Source organism: Microcebus murinus, unplaced genomic scaffold, assembly GCF_040939455.1.
Source record: "Microcebus murinus isolate Inina unplaced genomic scaffold, M.murinus_Inina_mat1.0 scaf003_hap2_Mmur4.0, whole genome shotgun sequence".
NCBI lineage: Eukaryota > Metazoa > Chordata > Mammalia > Primates > Cheirogaleidae > Microcebus > Microcebus murinus.
In genome coordinates this window covers 398,766-416,592 of record NW_027438949.1, presented here as the reverse complement: position 1 = coordinate 416,592, position 17,827 = coordinate 398,766, and the positions used below count along the sequence as shown (strand labels likewise).

The 17,827-nt window shown below is 58.7% G+C and overlaps 1 protein-coding gene across 2 annotated transcripts; it reads left to right on the top strand.

The window, feature by feature from the left end:
• Positions 1–279: 279 nt before the first annotated feature.
• On the top strand, positions 280–15,916 carry PLXNA3 (plexin A3). 2 transcript variants are annotated; one of them, XM_012758177.3, is made up of 33 exons: positions 280–411; positions 2,174–2,797; positions 3,121–3,660; positions 4,154–4,336; positions 5,451–5,579; positions 5,650–5,750; positions 6,099–6,222; positions 6,301–6,457; positions 6,544–6,643; positions 6,852–6,966; positions 7,139–7,339; positions 7,545–7,641; positions 7,779–7,969; positions 8,057–8,202; positions 8,271–8,391; positions 8,477–8,613; positions 8,723–8,893; positions 9,156–9,249; positions 9,327–9,566; positions 9,639–9,782; positions 9,862–10,096; positions 10,183–10,325; positions 10,414–10,670; positions 10,758–10,824; positions 10,922–11,068; positions 11,151–11,310; positions 11,495–11,598; positions 11,840–11,936; positions 12,207–12,397; positions 12,709–12,878; positions 13,462–13,674; positions 13,812–13,962; positions 14,914–15,916. In XM_012758177.3, exons 2-33 carry the CDS (start codon positions 2,201–2,203, stop codon positions 15,007–15,009), a joined length of 5,619 nt encoding a protein of 1,872 aa, XP_012613631.1. In that variant the 5' UTR covers positions 280–411; positions 2,174–2,200; the 3' UTR covers positions 15,010–15,916. The 2 variants fall into 2 exon arrangements, with proteins under 2 accessions (XP_012613631.1, XP_012613630.1); XM_012758176.3 differs by having other exon boundaries at positions 9,327–9,782.
• Positions 15,917–17,827: the final 1,911 nt, after the last annotated feature.

Genomic DNA, 17,827 nt, shown 5'->3' with positions numbered 1-17,827 from the left:
TGGCGCAGAGTCCAAGGTTGCCCAAGGCAGCCGGCAGGGAGGCTGGGGACGGAGGGGGGGGGGGAGGCGCGTGTCGCGGACGCGGCCACTGAGCGAAAGGGGTCGACTCACTGGGGGGGACCCCTAGCGGCTCGCAGGGGTCGGAGCTGCGCGCTGGGCCCCCGGCCCCCGCAGGGAGCGACCCCGCTTAGGCGCCCCGCCGCTCAGGCGCCCCGCCGCTCCAGCCGGCCCTCCCTGGGCGCCCCCGCCCGGCGCGGTGGTACGGTCCGAGCTTAAAAGGCTCTGCGTCCGTGGGCCGGCCCAGTGTGTGGGTGGCGGCACGCGCGGGGCGCAGCAGTGCGGGGGCGCGAGCGGGGCCGGTGTGGGGCTCGGGTGTGTGTCCACGTGGAACCAGTGGCGGCGGAGGGACAGGTAGGTGGCCGCCATCCACGCAGGGCTAGCCTGCTAAGTGTCCTGGGGCTAAAGCAGCCCCGGCGGTCCAGCTCGGCCTCGCGGGGGGTCAGGCCCTGGCCCTGCCCGTGCTCTGCACTGGTAGGGATGGCCAGCCCAAGCCCGGCCGCCCAGCCCGATGGGGACTCTTTGTCGCGGAGGAGCGACCCCTCCGAGGATTGCTACTGCACTTCATCCACTCAGGTCTCCGTCGTCTGCTGAGGGTGCCCCTGACGGGATAGGGCGGGCTGGGCCAGCAGCACAGGGAGGCATTGGGTAGTGCTGGACCCGCGTCTCCCTGCGGGGTTGTCCCCATAGTGGAGCGCTGTACTGGCAGGGCTATGGCAAACGGGTGGGTGTACCTGTGATGCCAGAGGTTGCCACTTACAGGTGGGGGCTGGGGTGGGATCTTGGGCTGCAAATCTTGCCTCTCCAGGTCTCTCTGCTGACCTGTCTCCAGCCTGTCCCTAAGCTTGTCTTCCTGGAGAAGGTGAGGGCAGGATGTGGCCTCTCTTCTCTTTTGCCTGCCTTTCTTCTCCTGCTGTTGCATTAGAGGTTTAGGATGCAGACCTGACAAAAGAGCCCAAGAGAGATGATCAATTCGAGCTGAAACTTTGCAATTTCAAGCTGGGCCTGCTTCTTGTTCTAGCAAATGTATTTTTTCCTTTCTCTCATCTTGTGCCTCCTTGGTTTGGTTCCCCAAGCCCCCAGGCTGGTGTCTCCTGTTTCCCTTAGGTCTGGGGCACTGAAAGGGTAGTGCTGAGCCCTGCCCTGTTGGCTGCCACGACACTGCTCTGCTGTCTTTGCAGCCTGGGTCTGGCTGGGTGTGGCCTGGGGACTAAGTGCCAATCCCAGAACTGTCCCTATGGCCCGAGCCTCATCTTCCCAAGGCTTGAACTGCATTTAGGACATTGCTCCCCTTCCATAAGGCTCCTGGGATTCCCAGGGGTGGGTTGGGCCCCCTGCACATTGCCCTCCCCAGCTAACCTCTGGATCTGGCATGAGCCTCAAGGGGCTGCTGGGCACTGTCTGGCTGTGCCTGAGCAGAGCTTGACTTATGTCTGTCTTGGCACGTGGCTGTGGGGGCAACAAAGGCGACTTGGCTTTGTGTTGCAGCAGGGAGGCCAGACAACAGACTCCTGGACAGCCAGCCGAGGCCCTTGGGGCCAAGAAGCAGCTGGCCCCCTGCGGGGATGTGGTGATGCTGGGTCTAGCTTCAGCCCTTGATGCCCCAGACCTCTGTCCTGGGCTTCTGGTCACAGTGCCACTCAGGGGTGGTGTCCCTGCTCCCACACCCCTCCCCCAGCTGTGCTTATTTTCTCTCCCTGCGTCTCCCTTTCTCTCAGCTCAGGCGGGGGCATTTCTGCGGCCTGAGGCTTCCCTGTGATTGCTGCTCTGTGCAGCTGGCGACCTCAGCTCCAGGATGTGTCGCTCAGGCTCTCAGTTCCAGGAGGGCCTCCCGGCCTGCCTTTCTGAGCATCTGGCTCTGCCGCCCCCTTGGGTGTGGCCCAGGAGCCTCCTGGCTCCTCTCTAGCGCAGGAGATGAGGGGTGATTGATGGGTCCTGGTGGAGGCCCCTCCTCTCTCCCAGCCATGGTCACCATGTGGGGCTCTGGTGTGGTGGTGGCTTCTGGCCCTCTGTGGCATGGAGCTCAGCCTGCCAGGAGCCTGGGCTGGGCAGCACAGGAGGAGGACGGGCAGCCTGGGCCTGGGGTCTCTGACTCCCACTTGCCATTTCTTCTCAGGCCCGTCCCCAGGTGCAGCTGCTGGCCATGCATACTGTCTTCCTCCTCCAGCTGCTCTTTCTTGCTGTTGGTGGGGCCCTGGGCAACAGCAGGCCCTTCCGTGCCTTCGTGGTGACAGACACCACACTCACTCACCTTGCTGTGCACCAAGTGACTGGAGAGGTGTTCGTGGGTGCAGTGAACCGTGTCTTTAAACTGGCCCCCAACTTGACTGAGCTGCGGGCCCATATCACCGGGCCTGTTGAGGATAATGCTAGCTGCTACCCACCCCCCAGTATGCGTGTATGTGCCCACCGCCTAGCACCCGTGAACAACGTGAATAAGCTGCTGCTTATAGACTATGCAGCCCACCGCCTGGTGGCCTGTGGCAGTACCTGGCAGGGCATCTGCCAGTTCCTGCGCCTGGATGACCTCTTCAAGCTGGGCGAGCCCCACCACCGCAAGGAGCACTACCTGTCAGGGGCCCAAGAGCCTGATTCTATGGCTGGCGTCATTGTGGAGCAGGGCCAGGGGCCCAGCAAGTTGTTTGTGGGCACTGCTGTCAATGGCAAGTCGGAGTACTTCCCTACCCTGAGCTCCCGCAAGCTCATCAGCAACGAAGACAGCGCGGACATGTTTAGCCTGGTGGGTGAGCCTTACCCACCTGCTCCTCCCTCTCCTTCTTGCGTGCTGGCCCTGTGCTGGTCTGTGAGGGGAGGCTTTGGCCCTCACTGCCTGAGACGAAGACAAGCTGCTGAGGGTGGAGGACAGACTGAGCCCAAGCTGTGGGGGGGTCCTGTCTGCAGGGAGGCTGGTTACCCTGCCCCCTTTGGCCTTTCCAGCCTGGGTGGGGCAGGTGTGGCGTCCTGAGGGAAGCCACCGGTGGACTGTGCTGGGGTTGGGGTGAAGGTCGGGTGGGGGGCAGCCCAGGGCCTCACCCTATGCTCTTGCCACAACCTGCTCCCCAGGTGTACCAGGATGAGTTTGTTTCCTCTCAGATCAAGATCCCCTCAGACACACTGTCCTTGTACCCTGCCTTCGACATCTATTACATCTATGGCTTTGTGAGCACCTCCTTCGTGTACTTCCTGACGCTGCAGCTGGACACCCAGCAGACGCTGCTGGACACAGCAGGCGAGAAATTCTTCACGTCCAAAATTGTGCGCATGTGTGCAGGGGACTCAGAGTTCTACTCATACGTGGAGTTCCCCATCGGCTGCTCCTGGCGTGGGGTGGAATACCGCTTGGTTCAGAGCGCCCACCTGGCCAAGCCCGGCCTGCTGCTGGCCCAAGCCCTGGGCGTGCCAGCCGACGAGGATGTCCTCTTCACTGTTTTCTCTCAGGGCCAGAAGAACCGGGTCAGCCCGCCCAGGCAGACCGTTCTCTGCATCTTTACCCTCAGCAACATCAACGCCCACATCCGGCGCCGCATCCAGTCCTGCTATCGGGGGGAGGGCACGCTGGCCCTGCCTTGGCTGCTGAACAAGGAGCTGCCCTGCATAAACACCGTGAGCTCCTCACTCAGCTAAGCTGTCCCCAGGCCAGTAACTGGTCTGGGCTGACACCTGGCTGTCCTTTCCCAGGCTTTGCATAACCCTGGGAGTGGCACCATAGCCCTGACACTCATTTCTCCCTTTCAGGGACCTCTGCCTTGCCTCTCCTTCTCTCAGCCCTTTCTCCCTACAATCTTTCTTTTACCCAGTGCCCTCCATGTAGACTGCCACCTCCCTCTCCCTGCCCCTCCAGCCACTCCCAACAGGTTCCTCCATCTTCCATCTTGTGGGTGTCCTGCAGCTCAAGCTGTGCTCCTCCCTGCGTTCCCTCCTTCATCTCCCTCCTCTGGCCCCAAGCGCCCTTGCCCACAGGACAAGGTAGTCAGGTCTGGATGGAGGGAGCAGGTTCCAGATCCTGTTCTCTCCTGGGACTGAGATCTGGTGGCCTTTGTCCGGTGGTGTGTGCTTGCACCTGGACCTCTTACATACCCCTCCTCTGTTTTGCCAGCCTATCCAGATCAATGGAAACTTCTGTGGGCTGGTGCTGAACCAGCCACTGGGTGGCCTGCATGTGATTGAGGGGCTGCCCCTGCTAGCCGACAACACTGATGGCATGGTCAGCGTGGCTGCCTACACCTACCACCAGCACTCTGTGGTTTTCATTGGCACACGCAGTGGCAGTCTGAAGAAGGTGGGCTCTGGAACCCTTAACATATGGGGATGGAGCTAGTCCTTTGGATACGGGACAAGGCAGGTGGTGGGAACACACAGATAAGCCCTGGGACACCCTAGACAGGGCACAACTGATAGGTAGTGGAATGGAGGCTTCCCAGGCTGGGTCCCAGGGGCCCTTTAGCCATCCACCCCCACCAGCACCAGTGCCTTCTGTGGCCTGAAATGCTAGCTTCTTTTGCCTCTGGGGACAGAGATCAGACTTATTGTGGGGTCTCCCTACCACAAGAGCTGGGTCTTCAGTTGAATGAATGAGGGAGCCGACTGGTCATAACCCTGTGCACTTTGGTCTGAGTGCTTCCCCTGCCCCATGGACCCTCCTATCCCTGGTGCCCACTTGCCACTTGCTCCGTCCCTGGCTAACTCCTTCCCATCTCACCCTAAATGTCACCACCCTGGAGAGGGCTTTTCCTCTGTCCCTGAGGGTCTTTCCCTTTGGCCTCTGGTCCCCTCGTGGGCATTAGGGCTGCAGTGCTGGCTGGGCCACAGCTCTGCCCATAGGAAGTAGGGCAGGGCTGCAGCCATGTCCATTCTGGGGCTGGGGGTGAACTCCTGGGCACTCAGATACGTTTTGAAGAGACAGGGCTCAGGATGGCTGTGGTGCTATCATCCTGCTCACCTGGTCAGGGAAGGGTTTATAAAGGGAGGTGCTGAGCTCCTGTGACCCTTTTTCCATTTGTCACACCTGCATTGAGGTGTAACTCACATACCACATAATTCGCCCATTTAAAGTATACACTTCAATGGTTCTTAGGATATTTGCAGAGTTGTGCAGCCATCACTACTGTCTCATTCCAGGACATTCTTATCACCCTAAAAACTGCCCTTCTTTATAGCTATCACCCTTCCCCACCCCCTGACCTCTGTGTCTCCAAATTTCCTGAGCTCATTTTCTGGCCTTTGCACCCCCTTTCCCTGGCCTTGGGCTGAGGTGTGGGAGCCCCACCAGGCCCTAACTTCAGCTCAGCCACAACCTAGAAAGCCCCTGGCTGTGGAGAGGATGCCCTGGGTGCAGAGGGCTGTGGCAGCATCAGGCTGGCCCAGCATTCCTCTACCCTGCTCTTGTGGCTCAGGTGCGGGTCGATGGCTCCCAGGATGCCCACCTGTACGAGACGGTCCCTGTGGTGGACGGCAGCCCCATACTCCGAGACCTGCTCTTCAGCCCTGACCACCAGCACATCTACCTCCTGAACGAGAAGCAGGTGGGCCCATGGTGGGTGGCGGTGGGTGGGGGGACAGGGGCAGGCTGGGTGCTGATGTGGCTGTCCCCAGGTGAGCCAGCTCCCAGTGGAGACCTGTGAACAGTACCTGAGCTGCGCGGCTTGCCTGGGCTCAGGGGACCCACATTGTGGTTGGTGTGTGCTGCAGCACAGGTGAGGGTGGCAGGTACAGGATGGGGGGGTGAAAATGGGCTCCCTGCCCTGGGGAATTGGAGAGCCAGTCACACCTGCCATGCCTGCCTCTACCTGCCTGCCCACTCCTCCCCAGCTGTGCCCTCACAGCCTCCTCCTCTCTCCCTCCTCCACTTTCCCCAGCTAATGAATGGAACCTCCACCCCAAGTGATGTCCCTTGGACCTCAGGGGATGAGACCAAGGCTTGCTGTTGCCTGGCACTGTGAGCTGGGCAGGCTATCTTCTGTCTCCCCCTGCCCCCCACTGCATCCACTGCCTGGGCCCTCCCGGGGCAGAGAAGCCAGTGACTCTGGATTGATCCCACACAGATGCTGCCGTGAGGGGGCCTGTCCAGGTGCCTCTGCCCCACATGGCTTTGCGGAAGAGCTGAGCAAGTGCGTTCAGGTGCGGGTCCGGCCCAACAATGTTTCGGTGACATCACCTGGGGTTCAGGTGAGTGGCAAAGAGGGTGCTGGGGCCCGTGCGTGCACGCTGGGGTGCACCCTGCTCTGAGCCCTCTGCCTCCCCCAGCTGACTGTAGCCATGCGCAACGTGCCAGACCTCAGCGTGGGTGTGAGCTGTGCCTTTGAGGAAGTGATGGAGAGCAAGGCCATCCTGCTGCCCTCTGGCGAGCTGCGCTGCCTTTCGCCCTCTTTCCAGGAGCTCCGGGCTCTTACCAAGGGGCATGGTCAGTGGGCTGGGGCTGTCTGGGGGGGAGTGGAAGCCACTCCCTGCCCCCCAGGAAGCCCATGGCCACTGTTGGGCTTACTGCAGGAGCCACCCGCACTGTGAGGCTGCAGCTGCTCTCCAAGGAGACTGGCGTGAGGTTTGCTGGGGCTGACTTTGTCTTCTACAACTGCAGCGTCTTCCAGTCGTAAGTACCTGGCCTAGCATCTGTCCCTATCCCTGAGGACAGAAGAGGGCTCTGGGACAGGCAGGACCTTCAGGGTGGCTGTCTCTAGGGGCTTACCTCTGTCCCCATAGTTCTTTGTCCCCCAGTGTGGTTCCTGGTGTGTCCCAGGGGTGGGGCAGTGAGGGGACAGTCTGGCCACCATTATTTCTGAAGCCATCCCCCCGCCCAGGTGCATGTCCTGCGTCAGCAGCCCTTACCCCTGCCACTGGTGTAAGTACCGCCACGTGTGTACCAGTCACCCCCACGAGTGCTCCTTCCAGGAGGGCAGGGTCCACAGCCCTGAGGTGAGGCATGCGGCTCGTGTGAGGGGACCGGGTTCTGTGGTGTGGGCTGGCCTCTGGCTTTTCTACATTTGACTTCTTAGTTTCTTTGAGCCTCCTCAAGGCTGGGCAGGCCCAGCTGGGCCTGGAGAAGGGTGGTGGCCCAGTGTCCAGCTGACAGGTGTTTTCCCCCCAGGGCTGCCCTGAGATCCTGCCCAGTGGGGACCTCCTGATCCCCGTTGGTGTCATGCAACCTCTTACCCTGCGAGCTAAGAACCTGCCGCAGCCCCAGTCAGGCCAGAAGAACTACGAGTGTGTGGTCCAGGTGCAGGGGCGGCAGCAGCGAGTGCCTGCTGTGCGCTTCAACAGCAGCAGCGTGCAGTGCCAGAACACCTCGGTGAGCCCCTGCCTGCCGTGTCCCCATTGGGGGCCCAGGCTGTGGTGTGACAGGGGTCTGGTGGCCTCAGGTGGCCCTGGCAAGAGACCTCTGAGTCTCCTGCTGGTGTTTCCTAAGCCTGGGGGAGGGGTAGATGGCAAGAACCCTGATGCAATGGGAGGCTCTGCATGTCCTACCTGGGGTCACTTGGGTCCCTTTCCCCCAGTACTCCTATGAAGGCGATGAGTATGGTGACACTGAGCTGGACTTCTCTGTGGTCTGGGATGGAGATTTCCCCATTGACAAGCCTCCCAACTTCAGAGGTGAGAGACAGCATGGGGCCAGGGAGCCTGCCTCCCAAGGCAGAGTTGGCATTGCTGGGGCCAGGTCGGGGGGGCTCTTGTCCTCCTTACTTTTTTGCCACTGCCCCCTCCATCAGCAGTGCCCCCTGTGCCCACAGCCCTCCTGTACAAGTGCTGGGCACAGCGGCCTAGCTGTGGCCTCTGCCTCAAGGCTGACCCCCGGTTCAACTGTGGCTGGTGCATCTCAGAGCACAGATGCCAGCTACAGGCCCACTGCCCGGCCCCCAAGACCAACTGGATGCACCCCAGCCAGAAAGGTGCCCAGTGCAGCCACCCCCGCATTGCCCAGGTCAGCCTCCCTTACCACCCCTGCCCACTGCCTACTTGGCGCCTGTGAGTCTGGGCTGACACTCTTGCTTCCCATCCTGCTCTGCAGATCCATCCTCTCATGGGGCCCAAGGAGGGAGGCACCAGGGTCACCATCGTGGGTGAGAACCTGGGCCTCGCCTCCCGAGAGGTGGGCCTGCGGGTGGCTGGTGTGCGTTGCAATTCCATCCCAGCCGAGTATGTCAGTGCTGAGAGGTGAGTATGGCCGTGTGGGTGCACAGGCTTGTCTGCCCCAGCTGGCTCTGACATCCTCTGATCCCTAGGATCGTGTGTGAGATGGAGGAGTCGTTGGTGCCCAGCCCGCCACCAGGGCCTGTGGAGCTCTGCATAGGTGACTGTTCTGCTGACTTCCGCACACAGTCTGAGCAGCTCTACAGCTTTGTGGTGAGTGGTTGCAGCCCTTCCCCTTCCCACCCTTCTCCTTAGCCCGGCTGGCTCCTCCCTACCATCAGGGCTGCTTCTCCCACAGAGCCCAATGTTTGACCGTGTGAGTCCCAGTCGGGGCCCAGCTTCGGGGGGCTCTCGGCTCACCATCTCTGGCAGCTCCCTGGATGCTGGCAGCAGGGTCACAGTGACTGTGAGAGATGGCGAGTGCCAGTTCGTGAGGTAGGCCAGGGCCCTGCCAGCCTCAGGCTGAGCATGGGGTGGGGGCTGTGGGGCCAGGGTGGCTGAGGGCCCTGGGCCACTGCCTCCAAGCGCCCACTTGCCAACACAGGAGAGATGCCGAGGCGATTGTGTGTATTGCACCTGTCTCCACCCTGGGCCCCAGCCAGGCCCCCATCACCCTTGCCATTGACCGTGCCAATGTCTCTAGCCCTGGAGTCATCTACACCTACACTCAGGACCCCACGGTCACTCACCTTGAGCCCACTTGGAGCATCATCAAGTAAGACACTGGGCAGCATGCAGGAGGTCTGGGACTAGGCCTTGCATGGTGAACAAAGCCTTGGGCATCAAGTCATGCCTCCTTAGAGCCTAAACTCTCTTCAGTAGAGTGCAGAGTTGTCCTGGCTGTGTAATACCTGGCACCCACTGGGTGATCCAGGATCACGGAGGCCCTGGGCTCCCATGGCAGCCTTGAAAAATCTCCAGGGCTGGATGGGGGACAATGGAGGAGGGAGCCTGAGGTCCCTCACCTCTTACCCTAGTGGAAGCACTGCCATCACTGTGAGTGGGACCCACTTGCTGACAGTTCAGGAGCCCCGGATCCGGGCCAAGTACCGCGGCATTGAGACCACCAATGTGAGTATCAGCTGCCCCTGTCCCACCCCTGCTGCCCATGGCCTCACGTGCTGGGCTGTTCACCTTTGTCCTCACAGACATGCCAGGTGATCAACGACACTGCCATGCTGTGTAAAGCCCCCGGCATCTTCCTTGGGCAGCCCCAACCACGGGCCCAAGGCGAGCACCCTGATGAGTTTGGCTTCCTGCTGGACCATGTGCAGACAGCTCGCTTCCTCAACCACTCCTCTTTCACCTACTACCCTGACCCCAGCTTTGAGCCGCTTGGCCCCTCCGGTGTGCTGGACATCAAACATGGCTCCCATGTGGTGCTGAAGGTGCAGAAGAGCGGAAAGAGGGAGGGCCAGGGAGGTGGAGAGCCCTGGGCTGAGCCTGTCCTCTACCCCCAGGGCAAGAACCTGATCCCCGCAGCAGCTGGTAGCTCCCGCCTCAACTACACAGTGCTTATAGGAGGCCAGCCGTGTGCACTCACCGTCTCGGACACACAACTCCTGTGTGACTCACCCAGCCAGACTGGCCGGCAGCCCGTCATGGTGAGTGAGGTACGGGGAGACCACCAGGGCAGCTCAGGGTGGGCGTGAGGGTCGGCTCACCTCGGGCCTGTCCCTGCAGGTGCTGGTGGGTGGCCTAGAGTTTTGGCTGGGCACCCTGCACATCACAGCTGAGCGGGCACTGACCTTGCCTGCCATGGTGGGACTGGCAGCAGGGGGTGGGCTCTTGCTGCTGGCCATCACCGCCGTGCTGGTTGCCTACAAGCGCAAGACTCAGGATGCAGACCGCACACTCAAGCGGCTCCAGCTGCAGATGGACAACCTGGAGTCCCGTGTGGCCCTGGAATGCAAGGAAGGTGCCTGAGACAGGGGCTGTAGGGAGGCTGTGGGAGCAGGTCTCCCTCCTCCTGCTCAGCACTATTCCCTCTCTGTGCCTCCCTAGCCTTTGCAGAGCTACAGACCGACATCAATGAGCTAACGAACCACATGGATGGGGTGCAAATCCCTTTCCTGGATTACCGGACCTATGCCGTGCGCGTGCTCTTCCCCGGCATCGAGGCCCACCCAGTGCTCAAGGAGCTGGATGTGAGCCCCCATTTTCTGTTCTCCCTGGGGGGGCCCCCACCGACCCTGTTCTCCCTTTTCACCCTCTGAGACTCCCTGCTCCCCACAGACCCCACCCAACATTGAGAAGGCCCTGCGCCTCTTCGGGCAACTGCTGCACAGCCGCGTCTTCGTGCTCACCTTCATCCACACACTAGAGGCCCAGAGCAGCTTCTCCATGCGTGACCGTGGTACCGTGGCCTCGCTCACCATGGTGGCCTTGCAGAGCCGGCTCGACTACGCCACAGGGCTGCTCAAGCAACTGCTGGCAGATCTTATACAGAAAAACCTTGAGAGCAAGAACCACCCAAAGCTGCTATTGCGCAGGTACCCAACACCACCCTGTTCCCCTCACCCCTGCCAGGCCCCGCCCCCTTCCCAGGCCAGGGCCTCAGCACACTTCTCCTGCCGTAGGACAGAGTCAGTAGCTGAGAAGATGCTTACCAATTGGTTCACGTTCCTGCTGCATAAGTTTCTGAAGGTGCACTTGGCGGGCTGGGTGGCAGGGGAGGTGATGTCAGGAGCAGCTGGCTTGGCTGTCAGACAGGCAGCAACTATGTGCCTGACCCTGGCTACAGGAGTGTGCAGGGGAGCCGCTCTTCCTCCTGTACTGTGCCATCAAGCAGCAGATGGAGAAGGGCCCCATTGATGCCATCACAGGCGAGGCACGCTACTCCCTGAGTGAGGACAAGCTCATCCGGCAGCAGATCGACTACAAGACACTGGTGAGCATGGGCCAGGTGGGCAAGAGGCTTGGGCATGGGAAGAGGCCTTGTCTGGACTGACTCTGGGGTCCTCTACCCTCAGACCCTACACTGCGTGTGCCCAGAGAGTGAGGGCAGTGCCCACGTCCCGGTGAAGGTTCTCAACTGTGACAGCATCACCCAGGCCAAAGACAAGCTCCTGGACACTGTGTACAAGGGCATCCCGTATTCCCAGCGCCCCAAAGCAGAGGACATGGACCTGGGTGAGGCCCCTGCCCTCTCCTCCTGGCCTCTGTGCACACCCTCCAAGGGGGTTTGTCATGCCTGTGGTTATGTAACCTCATCTGGCTCTCACAGTCCCCACCTGAGCTCTGTTCTCTAGGAGGACTGGGCCTAGGGTCTCAGGGGACACCAGGCACGAACTTAAGGGCTGTCTGTGGCCCACAGAATGGCGCCAGGGTCGCATGGCCCGCATCATCCTCCAGGATGAGGATGTCACTACCAAGATTGAGTGTGACTGGAAGAGGGTCAACTCACTGGCCCACTACCAGGTGAGGGGCTGGGGGCCCATTCACCCCTAGGGCCACCTGAGAGCTGGGACCCTGCCCTGAGCCACAGCAAGACACAGGAGCAGTGGCCCTGGCCCTTCTCTGCTGTTGTCCTTGCACTCATGAACTCTACTCATGGGGCTTCAGGTGCCACCCATGTACACACTGAATGGTCTGGGTGGGTGGTGGCCTGTTGGCTTTTTGGCTTCCTGCACTGCCCCCTTTCTGTCTCTGGGACCTCCAGGTGACAGATGGTTCCTTGGTGGCACTGGTGCCCAAACAAGTGTCTGCCTATAACATGGCCAACTCCTTCACCTTCACCTGTTCCCTCAGCCGCTACGGTAGGTGTCCTCAGCATGGTGGCCATGTGCCCTTCAAGGCTGTGTAAACCCACCTGGGGAACCCTCCTGTCCAAGCAGCTCTGGAAGCCTTCCCAGGCTATTCCCTTGGGAGGTTTCCAGTTCTAAAGAGTTTAGACCTAGGATGGGCCAGCAAGAACAGATGGATCCCCCCAGGCTGCTGAGCTCCTGGAAGAGAGTGGAGGCTGGCAAGAGGCAGGGTGATGCCTGCGGCCCCAGTGGCCTGAGGGTAACACCTGTCCTCTGCACCAGAGAGCCTGCTCCGCACAGCTAGCAGCCCTGACAGCCTCCGCTCGAGGGCACCCATGATCACACCTGACCAGGAGACAGGCACCAAGCTGTGGCACCTGGTGAAGAACCATGACCACACTGACCACCGAGAGGGGGACCGTGGCAGCAAGATGGTCTCAGAGATCTACCTGACTCGACTACTGGCCACCAAGGTGTGGGCCTGCCTCTCACCACCTTGGCTTCTGCATAGATGCCTCCTAGCCTGGCCCTGGCCTTGGCCTTGAGGTTGGCCTGATCTGCCAGAGTAGGGGGCCACTGGATTGTTTGGATCCTGTGGGCCTTTCTCATGGCCTTTGCTATAGTAACTCCCAGCCTGAGGTCAAGGCTGGGTCTGTCTCAGAGGTGCTGGCCCTGCAGGGAAGCCCTGCTCTTTGCTGAGCCTTTCTGCCTCCATCTGTCCTGCTTTGGGGACATCCTGATCTGGCTCCCTCATACCCTGTGCCCTCTCTGCCACCCCCCACAGGGCACATTGCAGAAGTTTGTGGATGACCTCTTTGAGACTGTGTTCAGCACGGCTCACCGAGGCTCAGCTCTGCCCCTGGCCATTAAGTACATGTTCGACTTCCTGGATGAGCAGGCCGACCAGCGCCAGATCAGCGACCCTGATGTGCGCCACACCTGGAAGAGCAACTGGTACTGCCTTGTGCTGGGCTGCTATTGGCCCAGCAACTGGTACTGCCTTGTGCTGGGCTGCTACTGGCCCCTGTGAGGATGGATGGGTGCAAGAGGAGGCTGATGGCTTTGCCAAGACCCAGGGCCTGTGGGGTGGGAGCTGGAGTAGTCCTTAGGCAGGAGAGGATGGCAGCCTGGCCTGGGGCTGAAATTGATGGTGATACCAAGCCAAGAGGGTGACTGATGGAGTGGGATTCTGGAGGTGGACTCTGCTGGGCATTGAGCAGGTGGGATGGTGGTTGCAGGGCTAGCACTGAGATTTGGCCCTTTGCTCTCCAGGGCTTTTCACAGGGTAGAGATGCTGGTGGCTTAGTCTAGGTAGTAACAGTGGTGACAATAGAAGCTACAGAGGGGGTTGAGACCTGCTGAGGACAGATGTTCAGCAGAAACATAGAGAAAAGGCTGTTCACACTAAACTTGTCACTCTCACCAACTCTGGACAAGATGTGAGCTGGGCAGGCAAGAACAAGATATGAAGGGGAGCACCCATGGGAGGGGTCCCACAGGGCTGACTAGGAAGCCTCAGATGTGTCCCCCTGTCCAGCCTGCCCCTGCGTTTCTGGGTGAATGTGATCAAGAACCCTCAGTTCGTGTTTGACATCCACAAGAACAGCATCACGGATGCCTGCTTGTCAGTGGTGGCCCAGACCTTCATGGACTCCTGCTCCACATCTGAGCACCGCCTGGGCAAGGACTCCCCATCTAACAAGCTGCTCTATGCCAAGGATATCCCCAACTATAAGAGCTGGGTGGAGAGGTAGGCCCCACCCTGCTGTGGGTGACAGGCAGGAGCTACTCTCCCTGGGTTGCCTCTCTGAGGCTGGCCTGGCAGTGAGGGCAGGGGTTTTGGCTTTTGGGACATCTGCCCAAGTGACCTACTCAGGTTCCCAACAGGTACTACCGAGACATTGCAAAGATGGCGTCCATCAGTGACCAGGACATGGATGCCTACCTGGTAGAGCAGTCCCGCCTCCATGCCAGTGACTTCAATGTCCTAAGCGCACTCAGTGAGCTCTATTTCTACGTCACCAAGTACCGTCAGGAGGTGCGTGCTATCCCCACAGACCTCCAGTTGCTTGGCCCTGAGAGTACAGCCAATGACAAAGCAGAGGGGACAGAAGGGACATGGAGCCCATCTCTTGGATTGTTCACAGTCCTTCCCCAGAACAGGCCCCAGGGCCACCACAAGTGATACTCTTTGTAGATGCTGAGATTTGAGGGATTCAGGAGAGAAGCCACTGGGCAAATGTTAAGGGGCCTGAGCATTGGAAGGGATGGGCCAAGGAACATGGGCCTGGGCCAAGAGGTGTGCAGGGCCAGCCACTGTTAGGGCCTGCAGGATTTATGATTGGAGATGTCAGTAGGCAGGGGGACACAGAGGTGTGGACTTCAGAATGTATTCTCAGTTAGAAATATACAAGTGTGAGTCAGCAGATGGCGTTTAAAGCCCTGAGCCTGGCTGAGCTAACCCAGGAAGCTGACAGTAGGCATGGAGGGAGAGGGAGCCTAAGCACTGAGCTTTGGGCTGGGGACACTCAGAGGTTGGAAGGAAGAGGTGGAGCCGGCAGAAGGGTGGGAGTGAACCCAAGAGTACCTGGGGACATCCTGCAAGGTTCGAAGAACAGGGAGTGATCAGCTCCATCAGGTGCTGCTGCTGGGCAACAACGACGAACGCTGGCCGGGTCTGGCAGAAGTCATGGATGCTGTACAAGAGAAGCATGGGTGGAAGGGGTGGACCTTGAACAGTGAGTTTAGACCACTCTTGGGAGGGCCTGCACTGTAGGTGCAGAGAGAACGTTCTGTAGTTGGAGGGGAATCTGGCATCCAGAGTGTTGGGTTTGTTCAGAGGTAAGAGAGTCAGCTGAGCACAGGGTCTCCAGGGAGGAGGGAGGGGCTGAGGTGTGTGGGAGGGAAGAGCCCAGCTGGGAAGTGGGGGCTTTGCACAGGAGGAGCTGGCCCCTCGAGAGCCCAGCTCCAGGGGACCCTTCTCCCCCAGATTCTTACTGCTCTGGACCAAGATGTCTCTTGTCGGAAGCATAAGTTGCGCCAGAAGCTGGAGCAGATCATCAGCCTCATGTCCAGCAACAGCTAAAGGTGGTGGCATCGGTGAGGAGGGGGCTTCTCAGTCCTCAGCCATGCTCCTGTCAAGGGGAGCAGCTGGCTCAAGCCCGGGCCGCTGGGCTGAGCCCTGGATTGTGTGTCGTGTGGGAGGTTTCCAGGACAAGACGTCCCAGCACACATGGGCCCCTTCATTAGTGCCTTGCTTTGGGCCCTGCACGGGGAGGAGGTGACAGGACCAAGCCCTCACCCCAGCAGCAGCAATACCCCCACCCTCCTGCCCTGTGCCCACGTGTTGGGATAGCCCTGCCCTCCTTACTATTTATGCCCCCAACCACCTATTTATTGAATTGAACTTGTTGGTCTCCATCTGTAAATATGTGTCTCCCCATGGGTTGTTGCCAGCCTCACTCACCTTCCTCTCCTGAGTTGTTCTGGGCCCTGCCACCTGTTCTGGCTCCTTTGTAACATTATCAGCTTTGGCCCAGCCTCTGGCACTTCACCCTTGCCATGGCTGGCCCCACCTGTTCCAAGACAGGGTTCTCAGTACCAGCAGCACTTGGAGGCAGGTGATGTACTCAAAGCTATTCTCAGATTGGCTCTGCTAGATTGGGCCACAGTGTCCCCCTCAAAACATCCTGTACGTTCTTATGAGGCCCTGTTCTGAGCACCTGGAAGCTCTGGAATGCTCCTTGTCCCCACCCTACTGCCAAATTTCCCGTGTCGTCTGCACCTGCCCTGGATCCCCTCCTCCTCAGCTGCCCTGTCCTGCGCCCGCCCTGAAGGGCTGAGGCGGCAGTGCCTTACTGCTCCATGTCTTCTGCCTCCCCTGAGGAATCTGGCCCCGCCTCATGGTCCCAGACCTCAATTCTCTCTTCAGTTGCATGAGTTTTCCTTTGCTCCTGTAATGTGTTTTCCTAATTAAATGTTGGGAAACTGGAGTCGGCGTGTGGCGTTGTCTTTGGGACAGGTCTGTCGGACCCTGGATGAGCTGGACTCCCGTTATGTGAGAAAGGGTAACTCACTGCAGGGTTCCCGAGGATTTCAGGAGGTGCAGGGCCATGTCCAGCCCATCAGCACATCCTGGTGGCTCTACCTTCAAGATACATTCAGAATCTGCTTCCTGCTCCTCACCTCCACTCAGATCTAAAGCGCCATCATCTCTCACCTGGGTGCCGGTCTCCCTGCTTCTGGCCTGGCTCCCTCCAGCCTATTCTCAGCATCGGAGGCAGAGAGATCCTGCTAAGATACAAGGTGGATCATGTCGCTACACTGTTGTTTAAAACCCTCCAGTGGCTTCAATTGCACCCAAACTCTTTAAAGCCTAAACTTCCTTACTGTTCAGGTTGTAACTCTTGTCATGGTGCATGTACCAAAGTCTCACGCCCCAACACCTGTAAAGTACTGCAGGTCTGGAGGTAAGGTGCAATTTTAAGTAAGGTGGCCAAGAAAGCACTCCTGAAGGAGTAACATTTCAGTAAGCCAGGTGGAACACGGGGGAAGAGTTCCAGACAGGAAAATGCCAGTGCAAAGGCCATGAGGCAGGAGTGGGCCTGGTGTTTCAGAAAGGTGAGGGGTCTTGAGCCTGTGTGGCTGGATCAGGGTGAGTAAGGGGTAGAGTGAGAGTAGATGAGGCCAGAGAGGAAACAGGCCAGATCGCTTGGGGTTTGCAGGTCACTGTAAGGGCTTTGACTTGGACTCTGAATAAGACGGGAGCCCATCGGACAGTTTAGAACAGAGGAACAACACAACTTGAATTTTAAAGCCATGAGGCCGGGCGCGGTGGCTCACGCTTGTAATCCTAGCACTCTGGGAGGCCGAGGCGGGTGGATTGCTCAAGGTCAGGAGTTCAAAACCAGCCTGAGCAAGACCCCGTCTCTACTATAAAAATAGGAAGAAATTCATTGGCCAACTAATATATATATATATATATATATATATATATATATATATAAATTAGCCGGGTATGGTGGCGCGTGCCTGTAGTCCCAGCTACTCGGGAGGGTGAGGCAGGAGGATCGCTTGAGCCCAGGACTTTGAGGTTGCTGTGAGCTAGGCTGACGCCATGGCACTCACTCTAGTCTAGGCAAGAAAGCGAGACTCTGTCTCAAAAAAAAAAAAAAGAAAAAAGAAAAAAGAAAAAAAAAATAAAGCCATGAGCTTCAGCAGTCCATCCATAGAGCCAAGATGGGAGACTGTGGTGGTTATATGATGGTATGTGTTTGCCAAAAACCCTAGACCTGTCTACCTAACAAAGGGGAAGTTTACAGTATATAAATTGTACCTCAATAAGACTAACTTAAAAAAAAACAACCAAATACACACAAAAAAAATAAGGAGTAAAATAGTAAAGAGGAAGATGTGTGATGCTAGATTGGGATTTTAGTCAAGGACAAAGGGAAGTCCCAGGATGACAGCTGTGCAGTCAATCAGCCTAGACAGAACCAGCCCGACAGCGGACAAGTAAGATGTTTTAAAATATTACCATTGTGAGATTACAGAAACTAAGCCAAACAAAAATAAACCAGGCAATCTTTTTTTTTTTAGACAGAGTCTCGCTTTGCTGCCCAGGCTAGAGTGAGTGCTGTGGCATCAGCCTACCTCACAGCAACCTCAAACTCCTGGGATCAAGCAATCCTACTGCCTCAGCCTCCCAAGTAGCTGGGACTACAGGCATGCGCCACCATGCCCGGCTAATTTTTTCTATATATATATTAGTTGGCCAATTAATTTCTATTTATAGTAGAGACGGGGTCTCACTCTTGCTCAGGCTGGTTTTGAACTCCTGACCTCGAGCGATCTGCCCGCCTCGGCCTCCCAGACTGAGCCACTGCACCCGGCCCCCAGGCCAT